General features: G+C 40.6%; 1 protein-coding gene across 1 annotated transcript in view; it reads right to left on the bottom strand.

Moving 5' to 3' along the window:
* Window positions 1–23146, bottom strand: part of LOC118117664 (E3 ubiquitin-protein ligase SMURF2) — a 60469-nt gene extending 37323 nt beyond the window's left edge. Inside the window, exon 1 of the mRNA XM_035170089.2 lies at window positions 22703–23146. Coding sequence (XP_035025980.1) covers window positions 22703–22754 — 52 coding nt within the window. The 5' untranslated portion in view covers window positions 22755–23146. The remainder of the gene's footprint in view (window positions 1–22702) is intronic.
* Window positions 23147–23159: the final 13 nt, after the last annotated feature.

The following is a 23159-nucleotide window of genomic DNA, read 5'->3' as shown; positions in this document are numbered from 1 at the left end:
AAATATCATGATTCAGGCCTAAAGTAGACTGCAACCTACATATCAGTAGTACAAATGTATTCATCCCTCCATTCTGCAGAACACTGGTCTCCTTATTAATTTAGAACAGGTTACTTAAGGTCACTTTGCAAAAAGGTTTTACTGCAATCTCAACTGTGCACTATAAAAATCATCACAAAACCACTGTCAAACCAAAGGCTCTGTTATCACCACAGCTTTCAAGCAAATTAAGATGTCATGGTATGTGAATCTGTCATGAATGAAAAAAGAGCACCACTTCTGAGAAAGATATGGACAAGCTAGCAAAACCATCTTTGCATTACAGCCATTGAATACCAAGACCTGAACAGAGACTAAAATGACACAGTGCGACAAATCAGGCAGAATCACAACATGGGAACGGACGATCAACACAAACCAAATTACACCGACTGGCCCGACTAAACGAACACTAACCATCATCTTGTCAGGGGAAATTACACCGTCAAATCTCACAGTATGGGCGCATGCCAAATCGAAGGCAGCCAGAAAAACCTCCTGTGGGATCAGAGGGACACCATTTTGTTGGCAGACAGGAGAGATACAGGAGAAACAGAGGCCTGAAATCTTGGCAGAATATTTGTGGAACGACAATCCAACATCCACTAAAGTTTAAATGAGTCATAATCCTTCACCCAAATACTTATTTTTAATTTATATGCATGAGCCCATTTGCACACATTTTTCAGGATATTAGGAGCAGATGCTGATGACAAATTTGAGGCCAAATGTTGTGATTGAGTATATCTGAGTTCACACTGTGAAACGGAGAACATGGCTTTAGTTAAATTCTGATATAACCTGCAATCCAGGCAGTGGCGAACTACGCCTAAACCATGGTATTTGTGGTTAATTTGTTTTACTTATTCACAATCAGAAACCCAAATCCCATATCATGACAACATTTGGCATACTTGACAAAGGACAGTGTTTCCCACTATGTAATTCATCCCTCTACAGTTTTATAATGAACCAATTTTTTTCCACTTCTCATGGTAACTTAAAAGATCACAAAAGTTGATTAATTTTAGAGCTGTGCAATGTGAACCCTGCCCTACTGTCTGTCTCACACACAAAAACACGACAGACCCATTCATCAAAGTTGGAGCGCCCATCATGAGCACAAAGAGTAAGCCTGCAGCATAAACAGCCTCATATTTAGACTTAATTCCTTGGTCATCTCACTTCATTGATTTAAATATCTCATTCTGAAAATGGAGATCTGATGTCATGAACCAGGGTACTTAAAACTACTCCAATATATCTGAACAGTGTATCGGGGGTGGTTGCTGAGTCGCTGTGGGTGCTCACCATGCTGAAGAGCTACCACTGGTAAGTACCTATCAGGTTGAACTGACTGTACTTGGCTCTCTGGTTACCAAACTGTGATGAAGATTAAGGGATTAACCTGCACACTGCCCCATTACCTCAGCCACAATTACCACAAAGGGAAAAGCCTCTTTCATTGTTATCAATGGGCTTTCACCAGCTGTGCTGTGAGGCAGAGGAGGCTGCCACAACTGATGACGATGAATAGGTTCAAAGGAGGCATTCATTACACAATGAAGCAATGATGACAAATGGGGGTCCAAAGTTTACAGAGATACAACCCACCAGGAAGGTTTGTAAGGATTTGGGAAACACAAAAATTGTGCTGAAAAAAAATTCCACACGAATCAGCATTAGGGCTGTGGCTAAATATTAATTTCATCATCTTAATATGTGAATTATTTTCTTGATAATCGATTTATCTAACACTAACCCTGTCAAATGTCATAAACTAGTGAAAAATGCCAGTTTAATGTCATGACAAAGAAAGGCTAAATTGTTGTAACTTGCACTTCATACAAGGCGTCTGCATTATAGATAAACTGAAAAACTCTGAAATCTGGAAAAAGCCTCTTTGCAAAAGGCCTTATTGAATTTGCATGTTACAACGCTCCAACAGTGCTCTGTAATAGCTAAAGCACGGTCATCAGGATAAATTAAAAACAGAACAAGCAAGACACAAGACAATAAGTTAATTCATGTTGGTTCTATCTACTGTCGAAAATATTATGTGTTGGACAGTGAACAAAGGGGAATGGTTTACAGACCAATTTCAAGCCCTAGTACAGCCTCCAAAAGTTGATGTAAGTAGATTTTAAAGGTCTTTAAAACCAAAACAGAAGAATATTGGAATTATATTAACAAAGCAAAGATGTGGACTAAAGACACTGAAATGTATTTGTGAGACCTGTTTTCTATTATGCTTTCTTGAATTAAATCTAAGATGGTCTGAGAAATGTTGTTAAAACTCTCCTCGAGGTATCATTGCTGATATGACCCTCACAGATTAAAAAATTATTTTGCAGCAAGATCGACTTGGCCAAATATGTTGAAAATATTATCTGGGCTTTTGCAGACTCTGCCACTCTGAATCCTCGCATCAATGAGGGATCAAATCTCATCTCTGCACCCCGTGTGAATCCTACAGTGTTGAATAGCTACCACGTGAGCAGGCGGACCATGGTGACCCGGGGCTGGCAAAGGACCAGACTCATTAAGATCCTTACACGGAAAGCTAGGTCAACTAGGAATTGGTAAACGACCGGCAAGCCCAGGGTTGAGCTGCCCTGTGTTGCCCGTGGATCATCGTCTCAACCACAAAGGCCCACTTTAACCGTAAGATGAGAGACAGTAAATCTGACTGCACACCAACGTCCTGAAAACAAAGCTCCTGAATATTTTTGGAAGATGATTCTGCGAAGACATTTTCTTCTCACAAATGATAAAAGGAGTGTTAAGCATCCCTGATGTTTTGGAAGGATAAAGTTCATCAGAACATCTGAAAATAAGACATTATTTTTAAAACAATTTTGTTCAAAACAAAACAGCTAAAATAAGACAGATGAGCAATATCTTACAAATACAGTTACACCTTTTCTATTTTGTATTCATGAGTGACATGTTCACAAAAGGTTTTACTGATTTAGGTAGATGATCTTCCACCTATGTCGGTCCAACATCAGATTTCAAATCATCGTTTGCGAGTCCAGATTGTGTTCTCACTTTAAAACAAGACAAAGGCCTGCATGTTTCAGTCCAACAATAAGACATGTGAAGTACTATGTAAAGGTTTTAGTTGTTTAAATTCAGAAACACACAGTTATAGAGTCATAGAGAAGCGGCAGATCCATGAATTAAGCATCATCTAGTCAGTGTAGGATTACATGGCGAGACCGGGCCACTGAGACAGGTCAAATCCGCAGAAGGGCTGTGGCTGGAACAACTTGCTAAGTACACATGAGAATTGTTGCCGTTTTAAAAGCAAGCTGTGGTCAGAGTTTTCATGACGTGATACAAAGATGGATGGCATTATTTATTTAAAGTAAACTCACTGCACTTTAAGTCTGTATATATAACTGTATTTCATTATTAAAATAAGACACAAAAAATGTAATTATAGCTTTATTCACAGTCCACATAAACTATAGCTTTTTACAGCAGATTGCTCAATTAGTCATTCGACCACCCAAAGTTGCCCTAATCTTTTACCAATCTGTGACAGTAGTTAAAGGGTCAAAGGGGGTCAACTTCCCTGCATTGTTTAGTAAAAGGATTTGAAACAGCTGCTGATTTGGGACCATTTGGAGCTGGGTCACCCCATTCCACAGTCTGAAACAGGCCATAAATCAAACTTAGCAGTCACACCACATCAAGCCTATCCATCTGAGAAACGGACAAACAAGGATAATGCTTTTACCACTGTCTGGTATCTAAAAAGGGACACAGAGACAGACAGCGCCCTGTCATTGACCCAGACAGTATGTCCTTAAGGCTTTAGAGGTCAACCATTGCTTTCTCCAGGAAAACTTGTGGTGTACCATTTAGGTCTACACCTTTATTGAGCTTGAAAACTCGAGGATAGAGGAAATAAAGGTTCAGAAACTTAGGAGTACCATCACCTCTGAAAAATATTTTATGAATATAGTAAACCTAATTTATGTTGGGTAACTTCTACCGCATTTTGCTGCTTGTGCCACACGATGAGTTAGAGGCTATATATATGACTATCAGTTAAATGTTTTTCAAAGATGTAATTATCTTAGTGTGTCAATACCATAAGATCCAAAAAGACGAGTCACTAGTATAAATCCTTGTCGCCGGGACAAATATAGCAATTCCTTATGTGGGTAGCAGCCAAATCTGTAGTATAATGTAATAATATGCAATTATTATAATTTGCAGATTGGAAAACCCCTCTGCAGTATGACTAATACTACAGATAAACACAGCCACACTGATGCCACGCTGCTTTTTACATAAATCAAGATGAATGATAATTATATTATGCATTACAATAAGCAAGAGTCCCTTATCATTCATAACAAAACATTGCTTCTGCCCTTAAAGAGAGGCAGTAAGAGAGGCGGGAGCTTTGCAACGTCGCCATCTGTCTGAATATAAAGGTCAGACTGAAGGTTGCCGTTAGTTCTGGTCAAAGGGTGAAAGGTCATTAACTGACTCGGGCAGGGGGGTGTCAGGGGATTCCAATTTGTTTTCTCAAGGGAGTCTCAGAGTTGCCATTTGTACCGTCTCCTGTCGCCTGTGCTATTTGTTGGGGAAAGGGGTAGGGGGTGGGACGAGTCAGATGCTAAAATCCAAAACAGTGCAACCTTTGATGGATCTGATAGTTTTAGCTTGATCAGAGCTTTGTTATTGCGATAGGAATATGATTTAATGGAACTTCTAAGTATATATCTTTTTTCCATATTATTTTGTCCATGGTTTATATGTTTTTGTATTTTTAATATGACTCAAAACTCATTTTAATATGCAATAATTCAGTTTAGCATAAATATATGGTGGAATAGCAGCAGTAGGATTGGCTGAGGCCTCCAAATTTGTGCTTTAATATCCACTAAAAGAGCTTCTTTTTTAAAGAACATGTTCAGTCCCAATGCACATCTATTATGAGTGGTATCACTGGTATTTTAAGAACTGTGGGGAGTTGCTTGAAAATTTGCATCACAATTGTAAAGGTTCACAGCTTAACTACACAACACAGTAAAACAAACTGCATTTTACAGAAATTATTCTGTAATTATGTTTGATAGAAAGAGGATTGCAGGACAAAAGGACATGAGCTGTATTCAAGTTCACGAAAGTGTATGATTTGCACTGTGCAGTTCACTGAACCACCAGCATGCCTCTCGCACTCAGTGTTAACATTAACAAACCACATAGCTAGGCCGCTTTGCCCAAGACCAAAAGGGGTTGTTGACATTGCGTGATTGTACTGTCAACTCCACAGTGAGGCAAAGCCATTTGCGGTTCATTTGTTCACTTAATTCAAGCACTACAAGGACAGGACAGTCAACCCGTGCTGCATCAGCATCCCCTCGCTGTACTTGGATGCCGATGCTGTTATGGAGTGATGGTGGTCCTATGATTATCCCCTATTTTAGTGCAAAGTGTGTCTGATTTGCTGTGCAGCTGATTCTGCTGCACATGATATACAGGGGCAAGTTATTGGGGAGCCATTTTGAATCATAAAAAGTTTAATGAGTCTGCACCAGTGAACCTAAATAATATCTTGAATACAATAAATCAACCAGAGGTGAGTGTCCAAACCATTGATCAAATTTAAACTGTGATTCTGTGAAGGGATAAAGTTTTTTTTTTATTGCTGTGCTAATGTTCAATCATCACCCAATTAAACCCATAACACTAAAGTGCTACCAAATATTAACAAGTGGTGTGTGGTTAAAGGTTGGTTTAAAGGAATGTTTTTGATGTCAAAGAAACAGATATAGGGTACTATACTCAGCAGGTTTCACACACATTTTATATTTCCAAAATATGCTTATTTATTAGAGAATAATTGCATTATATGATTTGAGAACAACAAAATGTTCTCTAGACTAAATTCGTCATACTGCATCACATGATCACAGGATGTGGCATCACTAAGGTTTAAACTTCAGAAAATGTGTAATCATAGTTATATTTGGATTGAAAGAAATACTTATTACTTATGCAATACTTGTATGTGTATATATACATACATACATACATAATATACCCATATATAAATACCTCTGACACCCCCTGAATCATTAGTGTTAGTCATATATATATATAAAAAGAGAAGGCCCATATATTCTTGCCTGTTATGACTCTTGCTACAGCGCCATGCTGGCTCACTCACAGCATTGTCCAATAGTTAAACAAAATACTTCCTCTTCCCCTCCTCACGCCTCCCTGGCGGGATTGCTCACTCTATAGAAAACACGGAGAATGCACGTTTGGAAAAGTGTCAAGCCAGTGCATGCTGCAAAAAATAATAGTGTTGTGGTGTGAATTCGCATTTATGGGTCTCTAAAATTGGGCAATGTTGCCAAAGTCGGCTTCTAATCTACATTGCACTTCCTTCCCAGACTCCCACCCTCAGCCTCTTTCCAGCCCAGCGAATGCTCGGGATGCCAATTATGTCATTCATTTAAGAGGCCAGCAGTCTACAGCTGACACTCCCTCTCCTACTCCCCCTCTCCGCTGCCCCAAGGAGACGCCAACAGACAGGAGTCAGGAATCTGGGGTGGAACGTAATCGCTACACCGAGGAGGAGGGCTGGGTTGGAGAGGGGTGAGGAGGTAAAGACAAAGTGTTCATCTGGAGGTAGGAAACTACGGTGGAATGGAGAAAGGGAGAGGGGGAGGAATGTGAGGAGGGGAAGAGAAGAGGTCTATCAAGAGTCACAAATCTGTGGAACGCAGACAGCAGAGGGGGAGAAAGGGAATGGGAATGCAGAGGGAGGGAAAGAAAGGGGAGAAGGTGATTGATACACTGAACTCTAAACAAGTAGTTATATTTTAATTTATTATATTGTATATATTTTGTCTGTAACCACATGTGTACTCCCTTTGTGTTGTATAGTAGTGATGATTATATCTGTTCTTTTTCTTGTCTATTTGTGAACAAAAATGTTAATAAAAAAAAAAAAGAAAAAAAAAGGGAGAGAGGGTAATTTGGAGGAGGGAATCAATGACAGTGACAAAACTCTTGCAGTGTTTACCCTGACAAAGGAGTAGCAGGGATGGCGGAGAGAGATAATAGGAGATGACAGGAGAGAAGGGGAGGGATGAAAGAAGGAGCAGCGTGGACAAGAATTAAGTCTGGAAGTTGAGGAAATTTGCTAGTCTGCACTTACATCACTAAAGTACCATTATCAGGAGGATGTCTGGAAACCTTTTTTATAAATCTCATTGGCTGAAGTTCAACCACCTCATCTATCTTCAAGTGTGCCTTTCATTTTTTTGTGAATTTAGTCCATAAATGGAGCTTGATTGATTTACCCTGCATTAGATCTCTATTTCTGTACAGTTTTATTTTTAGCAGCAAAGGAAGACAGGACGCCCTGCAGGCAAACAAGAGTAAACCAACTGTCGGTCCAGCCATGTCCTCAGGATTTTAATTGAGTAGGAACCATCCAGAGCATCCTGACTGATGCCATTAAGATACACACTTAACAAATCAGAAACTAGTTTCATTCTACAGCCCCACACTCAACAAAAGCTTCTTCCCTTCCCTTTCCTTCAGTGGATGATTTTGATTTTACTGCTCCTCTTCTCGCTAGAGTTTGAATTATACAACCCCCCCAAGTATAGTGCAAGGAATACATTTTGGAGGGCAAATGCCACAGCCTTTGTCCTATTGGCTCATTCACTAATACAAACATATCATATCACACATAAAGATTCTACAAGCTGGGACAGCAATGGCTGTTCATTGTGAATGAAATCAATCTTATCCCATGCAGGGTTAAGAAACTTAAAAAGCCTCCAGCTACACTACGGGGGGAAACCTATCCTAAGATGCAGTGTGAGCAACAGCCTGGTGAAAGCCAATTACAATCATCTTGATTCCATTGGAAACAGAAGTTGGTGTTGTTTACAACTACGCAACTTAAACAAAATTGAGTCAATTTGATTGTTAAGTATTTGGTTCCCCAGTTCTCTACAACCTTGATTAGTTACAAAGAAATAAAACAGTAGATTGACATCGACAAACATATCCAATGCATTGGTGTGTCTTGCAGCCGTGAATACGTAAACAACAAACTGTCCAGTTAGAACAGAGAATGTACATTATATATAAATAACACAACACACCCACAGATCAACAGATTACTAGTCTGCAGACTCGGGCTCCAAATGACATGTCCCACGCAAGATGGCAGTGTTCACATCCAGGATATTTTGGCTTCATTTGTGGGAGGAAGTGGATACGTGTCATCCATCTTTATATACAGTCTATAAGAATCTGCCATAGTATTCTGACAATATATTCCAGAAATGGTCAGAGATGGAGGTGATGTGTAGAGATAAATATTAAAAAAAGAACATGGGCTATAAAGGTAAATTAGTTTTTTGGGGTAGGCAGGCTGAATCATAGGGAACAGATGGAGAGTAAAGGTGGTCGGAAAGTAAGAAAGAAAGGTGACATGAAGCAGAGAGAAAAGGACTGAGCGAGGGATAAAGAAATAAAAGAAATACGGGCGAGGAAATAAGCCAGGGGTATTTAAGCTCATCTAAAGCATGAGTCACAAAGTAACTGTTATACTCATATAGGAAGCATTCAGATTGAACTTTAATTTAGATACAGTCAGGTATAATATCATTCCACAGGAAAGTCATTCCCATGTGACTCATTAGGTGCACGAATAGCTGGGAGATCGCTTATTTTATCCGCACGTGGCTTGAGCTGATGTAAAGTTGGTTTAGTGTCTTTATGAGCACAGACCGTTTGTCCATACTGTAAATGATTCATGCAGCAACTGTCTCAGGAATGCAGCTCGGAATTCTTGTATTTAAGCACATGAGACTACTGCCTATGAGTCTCACCAAGAGGGATTTCCTTGCATCGATATGTGGATATGGCTCGGGCAAAAGGAGAGAGAAAAGACGTGTTGTACTGTTCGTCTAACAAGTTCACAGGCACAACAAATGTAAATGCAGGATTAGATCATTTTAAGAAATGTTATGGCTTTAGTTGGTGTCTAATTCTAGATTATGATAATCTACATACTGTACTTGCTTGTATACATGCGTAGTTGTTTGCACAAAAGTTGTTTCCTTGTTATATTTACATAAACTTTAAAAAGTTTGAATGCAGCCAAGTCATGCTCTGTAAGCAGGCGTTACATTAAAGCTTCTCCAACTCCTCTCCTTAAGGTGCTTCAAAGCCACCCAGGATTGTGTGTTTGTGTATCTGTGCACATAAATAATAGGCTTGTGTATACAGTATGGCTGTGCTCCATTTGTGTGTGTGTGTGTTCATTCCCATATGGATGCCAGGATTCATTTAGTAACTGTCTCTGTATGGTCCGTTAGCCCTTAGACATAAGGGAATGAGAAAAGACAGAGGCAGAATGAGATGACGACCATGATTATGAAGTGGAAAAGAGTATTCAGAGGTTGGGGTGGGGAGGTGGGCATCTAGAGAGCACTAAGAGGAGGGAAGAGGAGCAATAAAAGAGTAGAACTGTGGGGATGGAAGAGGGGATTGGGAAAAATAAAACAGAGGAACTAAACGTGAAAATATGAAGGAAAATTAAGGCGGGGAGAGTAAAAGAAAGGGCAATAAAGACTGATTATAATGACTCAAGTTATTCCATTCAATTTCAACAAGTGTAAAGCAGAACAGAAAGTACTGCAGGGAGAACTGATCATTGGTTTGGACTCAAACAAATAGATGCAGTGTGAATAAGTTTTCCTCATCTCTCTGTGTACACATGAATATTCAACTGAGCCAGGCAGACCGACAGCGGAGTCCAGGGCTTTTTGTTGTGTGTAGCTGGATGGTGGTGATGTGTGGCACAAAAACACTTACAACAAGAGAGAACCTGACCATATTTGGTTCACATAGACCACAGTAATGGCCAATGAGGACAGTACTTTATTTAGCATGGGGCAACATTGGTTGCATATAAAAGTAATACATCTTCCACTCATTTCCATGCCTAATTAGTGACCTCCACAAAAAGGCATGCTTTACTCTAGTATAAAATTTCAAACTCTGTTGTTGCACAGAATCATAACCTTGCGGTTACCTCTGCAAAAGTTTCAATAACACAGTTGTTTTTACAGCTATATTGAGCAAGTGGTTCAAACAGCAAACTTGTCACTGAGCACGATTGCAATGTACACAGCAAAATGCTATGAAAGTCACCAATAAGAAAAAATAGCTTTTAAGAAAATACAAAAAAAAGGCACAAGAATGCAGCCACGCAATGTTGATTTACTGTTAGGCCAGAGATATACTTGCTGTTTAAACATGCGTTCGCATAGACAACCGGCTGCGTCGTGAACGTAGTTGTTCTTATACACATCAAATCAAGCCCGGCGTGACAATGGCGAGTATGTTTCTCTCGTTCTGCCAATGCGAGAGATTGATCATGAAAAACACCACCAGTATTTTCGAATGTCCGCCAAGACGTCTGATGATTTGCTCCGCCAGATTAGCCCGCTGATGATTCACCCTACATTCCCATACATACACGTACACAACCGATGCTCCAAGGCTTAAACTCTAGTCCGGCATTATTGCTACAAATCTTCTTTCTTTACATCTAAACCTTGGTAAACAGGTGGCAAATCCTGCTGTTATTATGATTATGTAAAGAGCAGAGTGGGATGGTGTGTCACACCGGCACTGTCCGAGTTACTTGATCCTCATCTCCACAACACAAACCACTGCATTTCTCATATAGTCCGACTGCCTCTCTCCCACAGTTTAACTGAAAACACAGACACAGAGAGGGTGGGGTGTGATTTGAGTGGCAGTGGCAGTGGCAGTGTAAGTGTGTGTGTGTGTGTGTGTGTGTGTGTGTGTACAGTCGACTTGCTGAGTGGTCCACAACACACACACACACAAGGGTAATGTGACTGCAGAAACAGTAGCAGGAGAAAAGTGAGGGGGAGGAAAGTGTGATCCATAAAGTCTAATCTGTCTTCCTGCTTCCACTGGGTTTTTCCAGAAATACCAGTGAGAAATTAAAAACGTTGTCTTTATCCACACTAGTTAATATTTATGATTCTGGCCTAGCAACAGTGATTCATCTGAGGATGATCTTCTTTCTTTGATGTTGCACACTGTACACATTTTTCATTTTCTTGGAATCAAAGAGAAAAATTGCAACATTATTTTTTTGTTTCAGTTTTTACTAATATGCCTGATTCAACATTGTTCTGTGATTTAAAAGCAAAACAGTCTCTGACTAAAAATGTTTGATTGAGGCTTAGCATAGAGCTACAAAGAACATTTCTTGGCCCCATCAATACAATGCTCTCCTTTATGATTTGCCAAATATTTCTGATTAACATAAACATGATTATTGATTTGGCATCATGTGCTTCTTGTACTCCTGATTTGGAATAAATTGTGTAACTTAAAGACTTTATTGGATAGTTTTGAGTGACTGGAAGTCAAGTCAATTTATTATTTTTGCTAAGGGTCCCTGGAATCCCACAACAGACTCCTTAGGGTCACCAAGCAAACTTTATCAAACACTGTCAGAGTACCGTACTGTGTTGAGGGACCAGTACAGGAAGTATGTGTGTGCTGATGCACGTGTGTGTGTGTGCACATCACAAGTTGAAAACAGATAAAGAAAAAAAAACACAAAACTGGAGCCACACCGGCAGAGTTGTCTGTCAACTGTCTGGACAAGATCCGGGGGTGAGAGAGGGAGAGGAAAGAGTCGAGAGAAATGACAGAGAGATGAGAGACATCCTGTTTGCAAAAAGAAGAGGGTAAAAAGACAGAAGAGAAAAACGCAGGATACAGAGACACATGATGAGAGGCTGCAGTGGGGAGTCAGAGAGTTCAGGCAGTGAAAGGAACAGAGATAGGTAGGACGCATTAAAGTGTGAGAGCAACCCAGTCGGGGGAAAAAAAAAAAATCACATCTGTAGACCTATTACCTGCTTTTGCACATGTTCCAAATTAAGACTCAGGTTTTTTTTTTGCCTTCCCTCATAAGGCAGAGGCTGTCAGAAATATTATGCTCTAGCCCTATGAAAAGAAAAACGTGATACTTCTCCATATTCTGCAGGAAAATCCTCCTGAAGCACTTGGAAAGTTTAATGTATTCTGCATATTGAAGCCCACCTCCTCTCCAGTCCGAGGCCGTTATGCAATACTGAGGTGTTCAGTCTTTCCATTTTCCTGCTCTGCAGTACACAGATGCCACCAAGTTCTTAAGTAATTTGAAAAGCAGAAAAACTGAAGTATTAACTGAAACAACCAGTCTGCAAATAAAGTTTCACAAACATATCAATACAAAAAAAGGCAAGAACATAGGTTATATTGTAACATGATAAGCATGCCGCCAATACGGTCATACCTATGCATTCTTTGTATTCAGTGCACCTGTAAATACGCAAGCTGTATCCTGAAGCTAAATGTCTAATGGACGTTGAACTTTTGGTGCCGCAGAAGGCTTGTAATCTCCCAGTGTGTTACATGGTAAAATGCGCACAGAGTCGTAAAGCTGAATTATGAGACTGGTAGTGCCCCTGTGAGATTTCATCACTGACTCACAGTCTCCTAACAGACCAAACTCTTCTTAAAATACAGTGCTGTGCTGAGAAACAAAGACTGCGTCTGAACATCCTGAGCCAGCTTGAATTTGTCATTGCTGACAGTTATGTCTCCAAACAAATCATCAAGGGCCGATCAGATATCAAGTAGCATTCATTGTGAGTTATTAGAGGGCTGACCAGCTGCATGCAGCTGGCATCACTCCAGAGTAGTCCTCGTCTATGCCTGCTTTTCTGTGGTTGTGTTAAATGGGCTACCTCTAATAGTTAAATCCTAGAGTCACCAGAAAACAAATGTATCAATGAAACAACGGGGTATAATTCCACGCACCAGAAACCTGGGACTTCACCCACAGCATGACATTTGAGGAGAGGAGAAAGATGCCCAAAAACAGTGTGGAGCTCTGTGTTCACACAAGCTTCATTTGATTTGAAGATGAGTGTCGTAAAGAAGCAGCGAAAACAAATATTCTTGATATCCTTGGATTAAAAAGCTGCAATAATAAAACATTTGAGTGTTGTGTAGATCAATATGTTCTCAGGGATTGCCAAAATCGCTGACTCTAGAGAGCACACTGCCAAGACAATTTATAATTTATTATGATACAGAGGAATAAAAACAATCACTTCTGTTTAATGCCTCACAGCCTCCGTCAGATCTTAAAGAGCGGTGGATTTCGGTTAGCTCACACTTTGGAATGTACTTTACTGGTGTTAACTCATCGTTAACTGATCATGTTACCGAGAGATGAAAAGCAAAGTCAGCCTTTTGTTTCCCACCATCAAAGTAACCAGACAGCTGTAACTGAGCTACCGACAGCCAAGTGAACCATGGGTTAGATAAATACAAATACTCACTCTGACTTAGTGTCTGTAGATTGTAGGAAACCAGTCAGTAAGGCTACTGCTCAGATTATTTACATGTTTCATGTGATGTATTTTGAATGTGTGCACATTTTCTTTTTGTTTATGTTTGGGTGAGCTCGCCAAATTCCACTCAACTTAGTTGATGTGGCAATCTTAAAACCAATCTTAACGTACATATTACACAAGTATTATATTACCGTGTCACATATGTAGTTAAAGACATACATACATACATAAGCATCCTTTCATTGAGTATCCACATTCACATGCAGTAAATATATGTAAAAACGACTGATATGAAAAAGTTTTTCATATCAGGCTGGTCAGTTCTGAACAAGATTAATTGGTGGGATGAAACCAAGTTTTAGGTTGAGGTTGAGATATATACATTTGTTATTTGGGATTAGCAAATGTGCTGTGAGAAGTTTAAATGTTTTAACTACAAATTAATTAAAGTGTGCCTTGTAATTTTGTCTGGTTGGCTGGGTCTGAAAACTGTTGTCTCCTGTATTTCCTTTTAGACTCACTGACAACAGATAACATAAACACAGCTGGGTCGTAGAATGAATAAAACGTTTCCATATGATGATGAGGGACACGTGAACAGTGAATGTGTATAGAACCTGTGATATGCGTGTGGTCAATTGAAGTCTGTGCTGGCGATGCAGACTAAACAGAGCTGGAGGAAGTTTAGGTATGGAGCTATAATATCCACAACACAGTGACCCCAGACGGTAGAGGCAAGACCAAGCAGACACACACACACACACACACACTCAGGCACACAGTCATTACGGGAGCATTCTCTCTTTCCTGACAAGGACTGTGCACAGAGACTAATCTATAGTACTGAATATTTACACCAGATGATATTATGGCACCAGATTCACAGCCAGATGACTTGACTAAGTCGTTCACTGTAAATGAAACACAGATCATTAACCAGCCCAATTAGTCTTGCCACAGTGTTTCCATTTTTACACAAGGGCTCTTATACATCCAATAAACTAAGACCATTTCACACTTGATTAAAAGAGTCTCGCACCAACGTCTGCCTCAGAGACCCAGGGGACCAGATGCAAGCATAGACCAGCCACATTCAGGGTTTTAGCATATAAATGCAGCCTATTAGAATAATAAATGTTATATACCTCCACTGCAAAGCCTTCTGTGTGCTAACCTGATCACTATTGTTAGGTTTACTCCCCAAGGCTGGGAATGGTTTAGAGAGCCATGCTTTTTGTCTCTTGTTTTAGAAGATCACAATTATTTTGTAATTCGATACAATAGCTGCCCCATAGTGCATATTTAAAGATGACAACAACAAACATCCATTTAATTCTATTTACTCATTTGCATTTAAATGTTAAATGTATCTCGTCTCTGCATCCTTCTATTACCGTTTCTTAAAACGGTAAGACAGTTATTAGCTCTCCAAGGAGAGGCTACACTGAGAACAACATTGATAGATTCACTTCTACAATTCTAAGGTGAAAGCCTTTCCATATATATATATATATATATATATATATATATCCATGACAGTTGCTTGGGTGAGTTAATATCACCAGAGTATTGATGACATAGTAAGACGGTTAACGCTCAAGTTATAGGGCTGGTTAACGTTGAAAGCTCTGAAAACAAGATAAGATGTATGACCAATGTGACACCACATTCAGCTTTTCATTTTAAGAAATGAGCAGTGCACAACAGACACATGCTTTACTCCATTATTAATGACATTTTCAGCCCTACAACGTGAATGTCTGTGGCTGACTGGCTGACTGGCTGACTGGCTGAAACTCTTTACATGTGGTCCATGACAAAGTGAAGGAGGCTGAAATAAACCAACCAACCTATCAGACAGGAAGCAGAAACCTTAAGGATGGCCAAACCAACCCCACAATCCTAAAAGACTGTGGAGGATAAGAGTAGATGATGGCAAAATCCTTTCCTTGGTGAAGATCTAACATTGGCAACATCTTGCAAGATCAAGAACATTCTAGAGGAGGTAGACGTATCATTGTCAGTGAGTCTACATAAAGGAGATGCTTTTATTAATGCAAATAAAGAGGGTTTACCTCCGTGTCCAAACCCAACATGTAAAATAGGCTGGTCGGTTCTGAACAAGATTAATTGGTGGGATGAAACCAAGATTAACTTGAACCAGAATGATGGAAAGAGAAAAGTAAGAAGGGTGAAAGGAATGCCTTAAGAGCCAAAGCACACCACACCATCTGTCAAACACAGAGGAGGCAGTGTTATGGTATGGGCTTGTATGGCTGCCAATGGAACTGGGTCACTGGTGTTAATTGATGATGTGACTGCTGATTATCAGGGATGAAATCTGAAAGAGCTACACTGTCTGCTCACATTCAGCCAAACCCTGCAAAACTGATTGGACGGTGCTTCAGTGCAGGTGGACAATGCACCCAAAACATGCTGGGAAAGAAACCCAAGAGCTTCTCAGGGCAAATAAATGAAATATTCTCCATGGGCATCATTTGTATCTGTCACTTTACCTCAAGCAAATTGATCATGCTTTTCATTTAATGAAGACAACGCTGAAGGCAGAAAGACCCACAAAGAAGCAGCAACTGGAGGCAGCTGCAGCAAAGACTTGGCAAAGCATCTCAAGAGAGAGAAACTAAGAAACCGCAGGGTTTTCCCAACCACTATAGGACTTAAGCGCAGTGCCTTAGCAAAGAATTATGTCCGTCACAGATGATGAAAAAGTCGGAAAACTGTATAATGTATAATTATGCGAGAGGAATGAGACTGAGGGAGGAACTGACTTGCTTTAGTAACTCAGCAAGAAGACTTCTGACCCACTGAACTATCTAAAGACATCTAATTAATCCAAATGTTTGGTTAGCGCCCAAAATGTAGGTTTAGAGAACTGCAATTCAGTGATTTAAGACTCGTTGCTTCTGATTGCACCTCTTAACACCTCTAAAACCTAACTAGCCCTAAATGCTGAAATGATTATTGTTCAAAATGATGTGACAATGCATGTTTTCACAATGTACACTGGCCATAATCATACGACTTATGGAGTTGACTGCATTATATGAGAAAGACATGAAGATGAGGTGAGCCGGTGGAAGAAGAGCTGACGACAGAGGGGTTGACAGCAGCAGCCGGGGACTGCCCTATATGGGCTGCTCTCTTGTCTTAACAGATCAAGTGCAAAATGTTTGCGCTGAAGTACATAAACACACACACACACACACACACACACACACACACACACACACACACACACACACACACACACACACACACACACACACACACACACACACACACACACACACACACACACACACACACACACACACACCGGCCACCAAGCAAGAATGAATAGTGTACACACACTCTCCAAGCTAAAAAAATATCTATTCTCGCACTCACCTCCCTTCAAATCTCAGATGAAGAATAGCACTCGGTCCTTCACTGCATGTACAAAAATCACAGTGACAGACAGAGTCAGGAAAACGCAAGAGGCCAAGTCAAAAAGGAAGTGTCTGATCCAGAAAGAGGAGGTAAGCAGTATGGAAATGAGCATGTAGGCTTCTACACATCATACTGTGGTGAATGCTAGCTGAAAGACAAGCACTGACTCTATGCCTTTACACAGTTAGAGGAAGACAAATCACCGACTGACCTCCAATTACAAAGCACTGCTTTTTCAATGTGCTGAAGTAGAGAAGCGAGATGACATAGAACAGCTAAAGGCTTACTTTGGGCAGCTAAGGTTATTGAGCAGCCTTCGACATTCTTCCTTATGCCTGCGTTGCACGTGCATGACGACTACCTCGCAGATGGCTGGCACAGTCTTGCTGCTTCTACCAGCTCTATGTTTCTCCATTGAGTTTCCCTTTGATAAAGGCCATAAATAATAATATTCCATCATCCATCATTGATAAGTGGTCTGCAGAGTGAAAAGATGCAATTAGGAAGCAGTTTTTGTTTAACCTCAGTTAGAGCAGGAGAGAGAAAGAGAGAGAGTACCAGAAACCTAAAAATTTTGTTTTATGTAATGTTACAGGTATGATGTCATGTCTATTTTTGCAGGGAACTGCGGATGTCATGTGAGAATTAGGCGAGACGCCGAGACTCCTGATGACACACTGCAGCAGGCACAGGCAGAGTGGCTGCTCTGACCTGCTAACATGGCCACTGAAATGCTCAATGAATTTGCGTAAATTAGATGTGTTTACCCGATAGCTTTAAATGTGTGTGGGGCGGCACAAATGCAGATAAACATGGTGAAAATCTTACCAACAGCCAAATATCTTTGAGGTGATTTCTGCAGCAGGCAGAATTTTTGATCCGTGCTTTTTAATCGTTTCATAACTGGGTCAAACCGCACTTTCTGAGTATTGTTGGCTCCTAAATTAGGCTCCCAGGGTTATATATAAAACTGAGAGCAACACAATAAACACGTTGCTGTATGACTCATGTCTATTGTGTGCTGATGAATCACAATCACCAACTCTGGTCCCCATTTCAACCGTCAAACCTTTGTGTTGTTTAAAAGAAAAAGAAAAAAAAGACACTTGCAAATGTAACAGCACCAGAACATCCTCAGCCTAAGTCCCCACACTACCAGGAGTACTATGTAATCAGCTTATATTCAAATCATACAGAGAGGACGTCAAAACTGGAGAGCAGAAGTAATACTGTCAGTTTAAGGAAGATGAAGTGAGTCAGAGAAGATAGTGAAATGGAAAAATATATTTACGATCACAGATTCAGGCAAACTGAGAATACAATAATATAATATCGGCCAAAGAGGTTATGTTTGTTTGATTGATAGATGGTTGATTTGTTTGTAAGTAGGATTATGCAAAAACTACAGACTGTATTTTCATGAAACACAAATGTGTGTGAAACATTGAAAGAAAGAGCCCATTACATTTTTGGGATGGATGCAGTTTTTTTACCTTCTTAACTTTCTTTAACATTGCGAGATAGGATGTATTTTGTTTTCACCGATTTTGCAAGAAACAATTTATATGCACATCTAGTGCATTTAAATGTGGTTTCATAAGGGGACTGTTAGGCTTTGCGCTCCACTTTGTGAGCTATTGTAGTTGTATTTTCTTTTATCTCATTTTAAGCTGCTTTACTAGATTAAAAAAATCCAAAATGGCCCTTAATATTTAACATTTACATACATCTCTCTTCATACATCTTTCAATTCTCCCGACATTCTGCTGTGATCAAAGCTTATCCATCATGTATAATTATCTTAGCCCCATGTGGACATCATAAGTTGAAAGTTGACAGCTCCTGTTGGTTTCTCACTGTCACCATGGTGCACTTTATGCAACATTCATTCTTTATATTTTTGGGAGTCGACAGGCCGAATTTAGACCAGCCTTGCGTGCTGACAGTACATCCTGTGGAAGCTGGTGTTCGTATGAGGGCGACTGTGTGGGTGTGCAGGTGAAAGTGTGTGTCGGACTTCTGTTGTGAGAATACAGACATTGTGCTTGCACATACAAGCAAGCTGACAGCGGCCCCTGATAACTTCCCTAAAATGCACTCTGCCCGAGCGCTAATGCTGGACCAGGGACGCTGGCTGGATCTTTATCTTAATCACCAGCTTCCTGCTTTTTCCCTCTTCAACACACACACACACACACACACAAGCTCCAGCACTCGATTCCCAAAATGTTGCAATGAGGAACACACAGATCTATTTCACTATCCCCATGGGGAATACTGATTAACAACCTGCATTCCCGAACCAAAACCTAATTCTACCCCCAACCCTGGATCTTAACTCTCAAAAAGCAGTCTCTACACGCCCCACAGACGAACGCTACAGAAGAAAAAAGCTCATGTGGGTTCCCTTGCTTGATTTAGTGTCACATTCTCACACACAACAGGAAAAATCCTGAGATGATTCTTCCAGTGATTCCCTGCTTGCTTTGTGCCAACTGGAGGCTAATGGATGAAACGGATCACAAAGACTCCCTCCCTAGCAGCAAAGGCAGCAACAGCACAGTGCGGCCAAGAGGCCATATCTGTGGGGGGGTGAGAGACGGATTCATCGCCTCGTACATCTCATGACATTCACCTTTGAGGAACTCCAGATTCAATCCACTGAAGGGAGCTGAGGCAAAACACCATGTTTTTGTTCAATTTCAGAAAATCTTACAGCAATTCTTCCTGCAAAGGAGACAGAGAGAAACTACACCAACTGTTATGAAGAAAAACAGCTCTCAAAACCCAACATTGGTCTCTTACAAGCATGGCAGCAAATTCTATGGGGACACGACAACACAGGGTCTCCCTGCAAACTCAAACCACATTAATGGTTTGAGTTTGAACCACACTTCACCTCCTCCAACTCAGTTTCTAGCAGGCTAAATATCAAGACTAATCTGTGACCACTACAACCAATCAGAGGATACCAGACATACAAGATTGTATAGTGTGATGGGCACTCCTCGTCGCCAGTCAGACAACTTTGACACTCGTGGAAAAAAACGGAAAGTTATCTTTAAATCACACACTAGGGCAACACAATGCCGGCTTTAGTTCAGTGTAAACTTGCGAAAGCAGTATAACAATATAGCAGGATCTCTGTTTAAAAGGGGCTTTTGACAGTCACACCTCTGTGGCACCAATCAAGAGCCATTTTCTCTTGAACACCAAACAATATCCAGAGAAGAAGGTTGTCCAGAGCATGCATGTCAAGCACGTTATCAACAACCTTGGTTTAGGCTACTGGTAGCACCTGGCAGAGTGTGCAGTCCATTTGATATCCGATCCAACTGATTGAAACATTTGTGTTCAAATGTGTGCATGCAGCAAAAGCTTCACTTTGGTGGGAGAGAAGTTAATGAATAAAATCTGTCAAATATGAATAATATTGTGAGGAACACTGGTAGAAAAAAACCCGACCAGGACTGAGCTTCGGTTTTGATCAGAATAACCAATATTGATTTTTTTTTGTAAATCAAGAATCTCAATTAAAGTGCAGACTTTTGGCTGAAACAGCAAAATGCTAAAATATAAAGCAAGAGCCTGTATATGAGTAGCTTGTCCAGGCTGAAACAGATGGGTTACTGGTGACAGCAACGTAAAAAGCCTTCGAATCCCCTCTGCTAAGACATGTAGCCACATAAGAACAATAGGGACAGTAAGAGATACAATAAAAGGAGTTAACAACTTTGAAATCTACAATTGTAAAACAGAATATTAAAAAAATTGTATCCCGAAGCAAAATAGTCGATACAGGGCCATTGTTTTAATGTTATTCGATTGGCTCACACTTAATGAGAATGTATTGAGGCCAGAGGGTGCAGCCTTGGAAATAGCGATGAGACGACAGACTGCACCAACAGATGAATTCAAACTACTTAGGAAAGTCACCAACCAACATAACAGGTAGTCTTTTACATTCGTTCTGGGCTTTTTGACTATTAACAACTCTTGCCAATAATTCTTCGTACAGAAAATTAGAATGAAGCTGTAGTTATTTAGGCAAACGGCCATAAGTCTATTGCTTATCATTTACATTGTCAATTATGGAACATAACAATAGTTCCAAATCCCTTAACTCCTTTACAGCCACGCTTTCAGTTTTCCTCTTTTGTCTTAGAGAACAAAAAATACCAACTATGAGACCACAGTAAAACTGGACTATGGCTGGTATGCAATGTTAAGTCTAAATGCATGAGGAATCAGACGCATAAATGAATGCAGCAGTCTAAAGGATTACTCAGCATCACTGATGATCGCAGTGGTCACACTCTACCAGATGAACCCCAATGTCTCTCTCCTCACACACACACACAATTGTCCTAACCCGTTCTCTCTGGTGAAGGACAGACAGAGGATGTGTCTATGATGGAGAAAGACTCCCATTTCCTCTCTGAGGTTTCACATTCCTGGGATTCCGTCTGAAGACCACTGCAGCCCACTTAAAACCATTCTCCATATGCAGAGGTGAAAAAAAAGAAACCCAAGGCAGGCGAGCAGGAGGACGGCCGGGTACATCTTCGAGTTTTCATTACTCTTATTGTCCCCTTATATGTAAGCAAACGTGTTGCTCACTTTTAGCATTCGCTGCAGAATGAAAGACTCTTCCTTCCCATGATTTAACCGACCCTATATAAAAATCTGACCGTGCTAGAACACCATCAATTGGTGTTTTGGGAATTTTGAGTTATGCAGCACTGTTGTGAGTCTTAGAAATAAAAAACCTGTTATCGGAATAAGACACTTTTAGGTCTGTTATTCTTCACCTCATTTCAGCAGTCAGATTTATCATTTAATGTAGTTTCCACCAGAAGATGGTGAGGGCGAAAGGTTTCAAATCTGGTTCTAGCACAGCACACATCCATCAATGCAGGTTCAGCCTAAAATGCCACCCCCCTCTTGAAAAGACCTCAGTTTGTCAGAGCAAACCAGCAAATGTTTGCCAAGTGACACAATGCAAATACTATAAATAAATTGGGACAGCATCTAATATAGTGATGCATTTTCAGTGTTTTTTCCACTGTTATAAACCATTATAGACCACGATGAAAGATAGTATCTCTATTGACCAAGGTCATTGACAAAACTATGATATCACGTTAAGTTAAGAAAACAATTGTAATGTATACTTCTGAACCTTAGGCTCAAGTATGAAGCCACACAGTGGAGATGGTCTCTGGAACATGACTGCACAGAGGAGGACGAGTACCAGTGATATATGATTTCAATGACGATGTGGATGAACAGGCTTTGAAAATAACCACAAGAAACCACGCTGAGATTCCATGTGAGTCGATTAACATGATCACAGACGTACTGATACCGAGTTTACGTATTTAAATCCAAGCTAACTGTGTGAGGATGCCAGCAAGTTAACGTTAGCCAGCTCACTTATTAACCTACAATATAAAGAGTTACAGTCGAGCGCTGGTTCATTTTTTGATAACGAGCTAGGCTCATTTATTGCCTTTCATAGCAGCTAAATTGGTTAGCGTGAGTTACCTTACGTTAGGTGCGATGAATAATACCAATAATAATGATGATAATAATACTAATAATAATAAACACGAGGTTTACTATGAATTACAAATGTTGATATTAGCCTCGACAGTGTGCTGGCTCACCATCAGCAGATGTGGAGTTAACCTGCTCGGCTAGCAGGCTACCATGCTAACGTTTAGCAGCGCAGGAGGGGGTTTAAATTCGCTTACCTGTCAACCGCAGCTTCACTGGGCCGTTTCTCCTCACCCCTTGGTTAGACATCCCCCTCTGTGTTCCGGCGTGAACCGAGAAAATCACCAAAAAGTCACTAATTCATGTGTCGCCGTGTGAGCGTATTTCAAAAGAAGGTATCTCCCAAAACAATCCCGCTGCTAGCTCGGCGTTAGCTTGTAGTATCACCATAGCAAATCACGCTGACTGATGCAACGTAATGGTGTCACAGTCATGTCGATGGAATGACTCTCATCCCGAGCCACTTCCCCCTAAGAACAAAATACACGTAGCTACGGTTCCCTGGTGTGGTTCATGCCGCAGAGCACGAGTACTGGAGCTGGTTCAGGTGAGCGGCTCGTCCTCCATCCGGACACACGTCCACTCAGCCCGGGCAGCTCAGACTGAAGTTGTCGGGGGGGGGGTGAAGCCTGCTCCTGCAGACAGTCAGGCTGA

Source organism: Hippoglossus stenolepis, chromosome 2 (assembly GCF_022539355.2).
Source record: "Hippoglossus stenolepis isolate QCI-W04-F060 chromosome 2, HSTE1.2, whole genome shotgun sequence".
In the NCBI taxonomy this organism is placed as follows: Eukaryota; Metazoa; Chordata; class Actinopteri; order Pleuronectiformes; family Pleuronectidae; genus Hippoglossus; species Hippoglossus stenolepis.
This window is presented reverse-complemented; position numbering and strand designations above follow the sequence as displayed.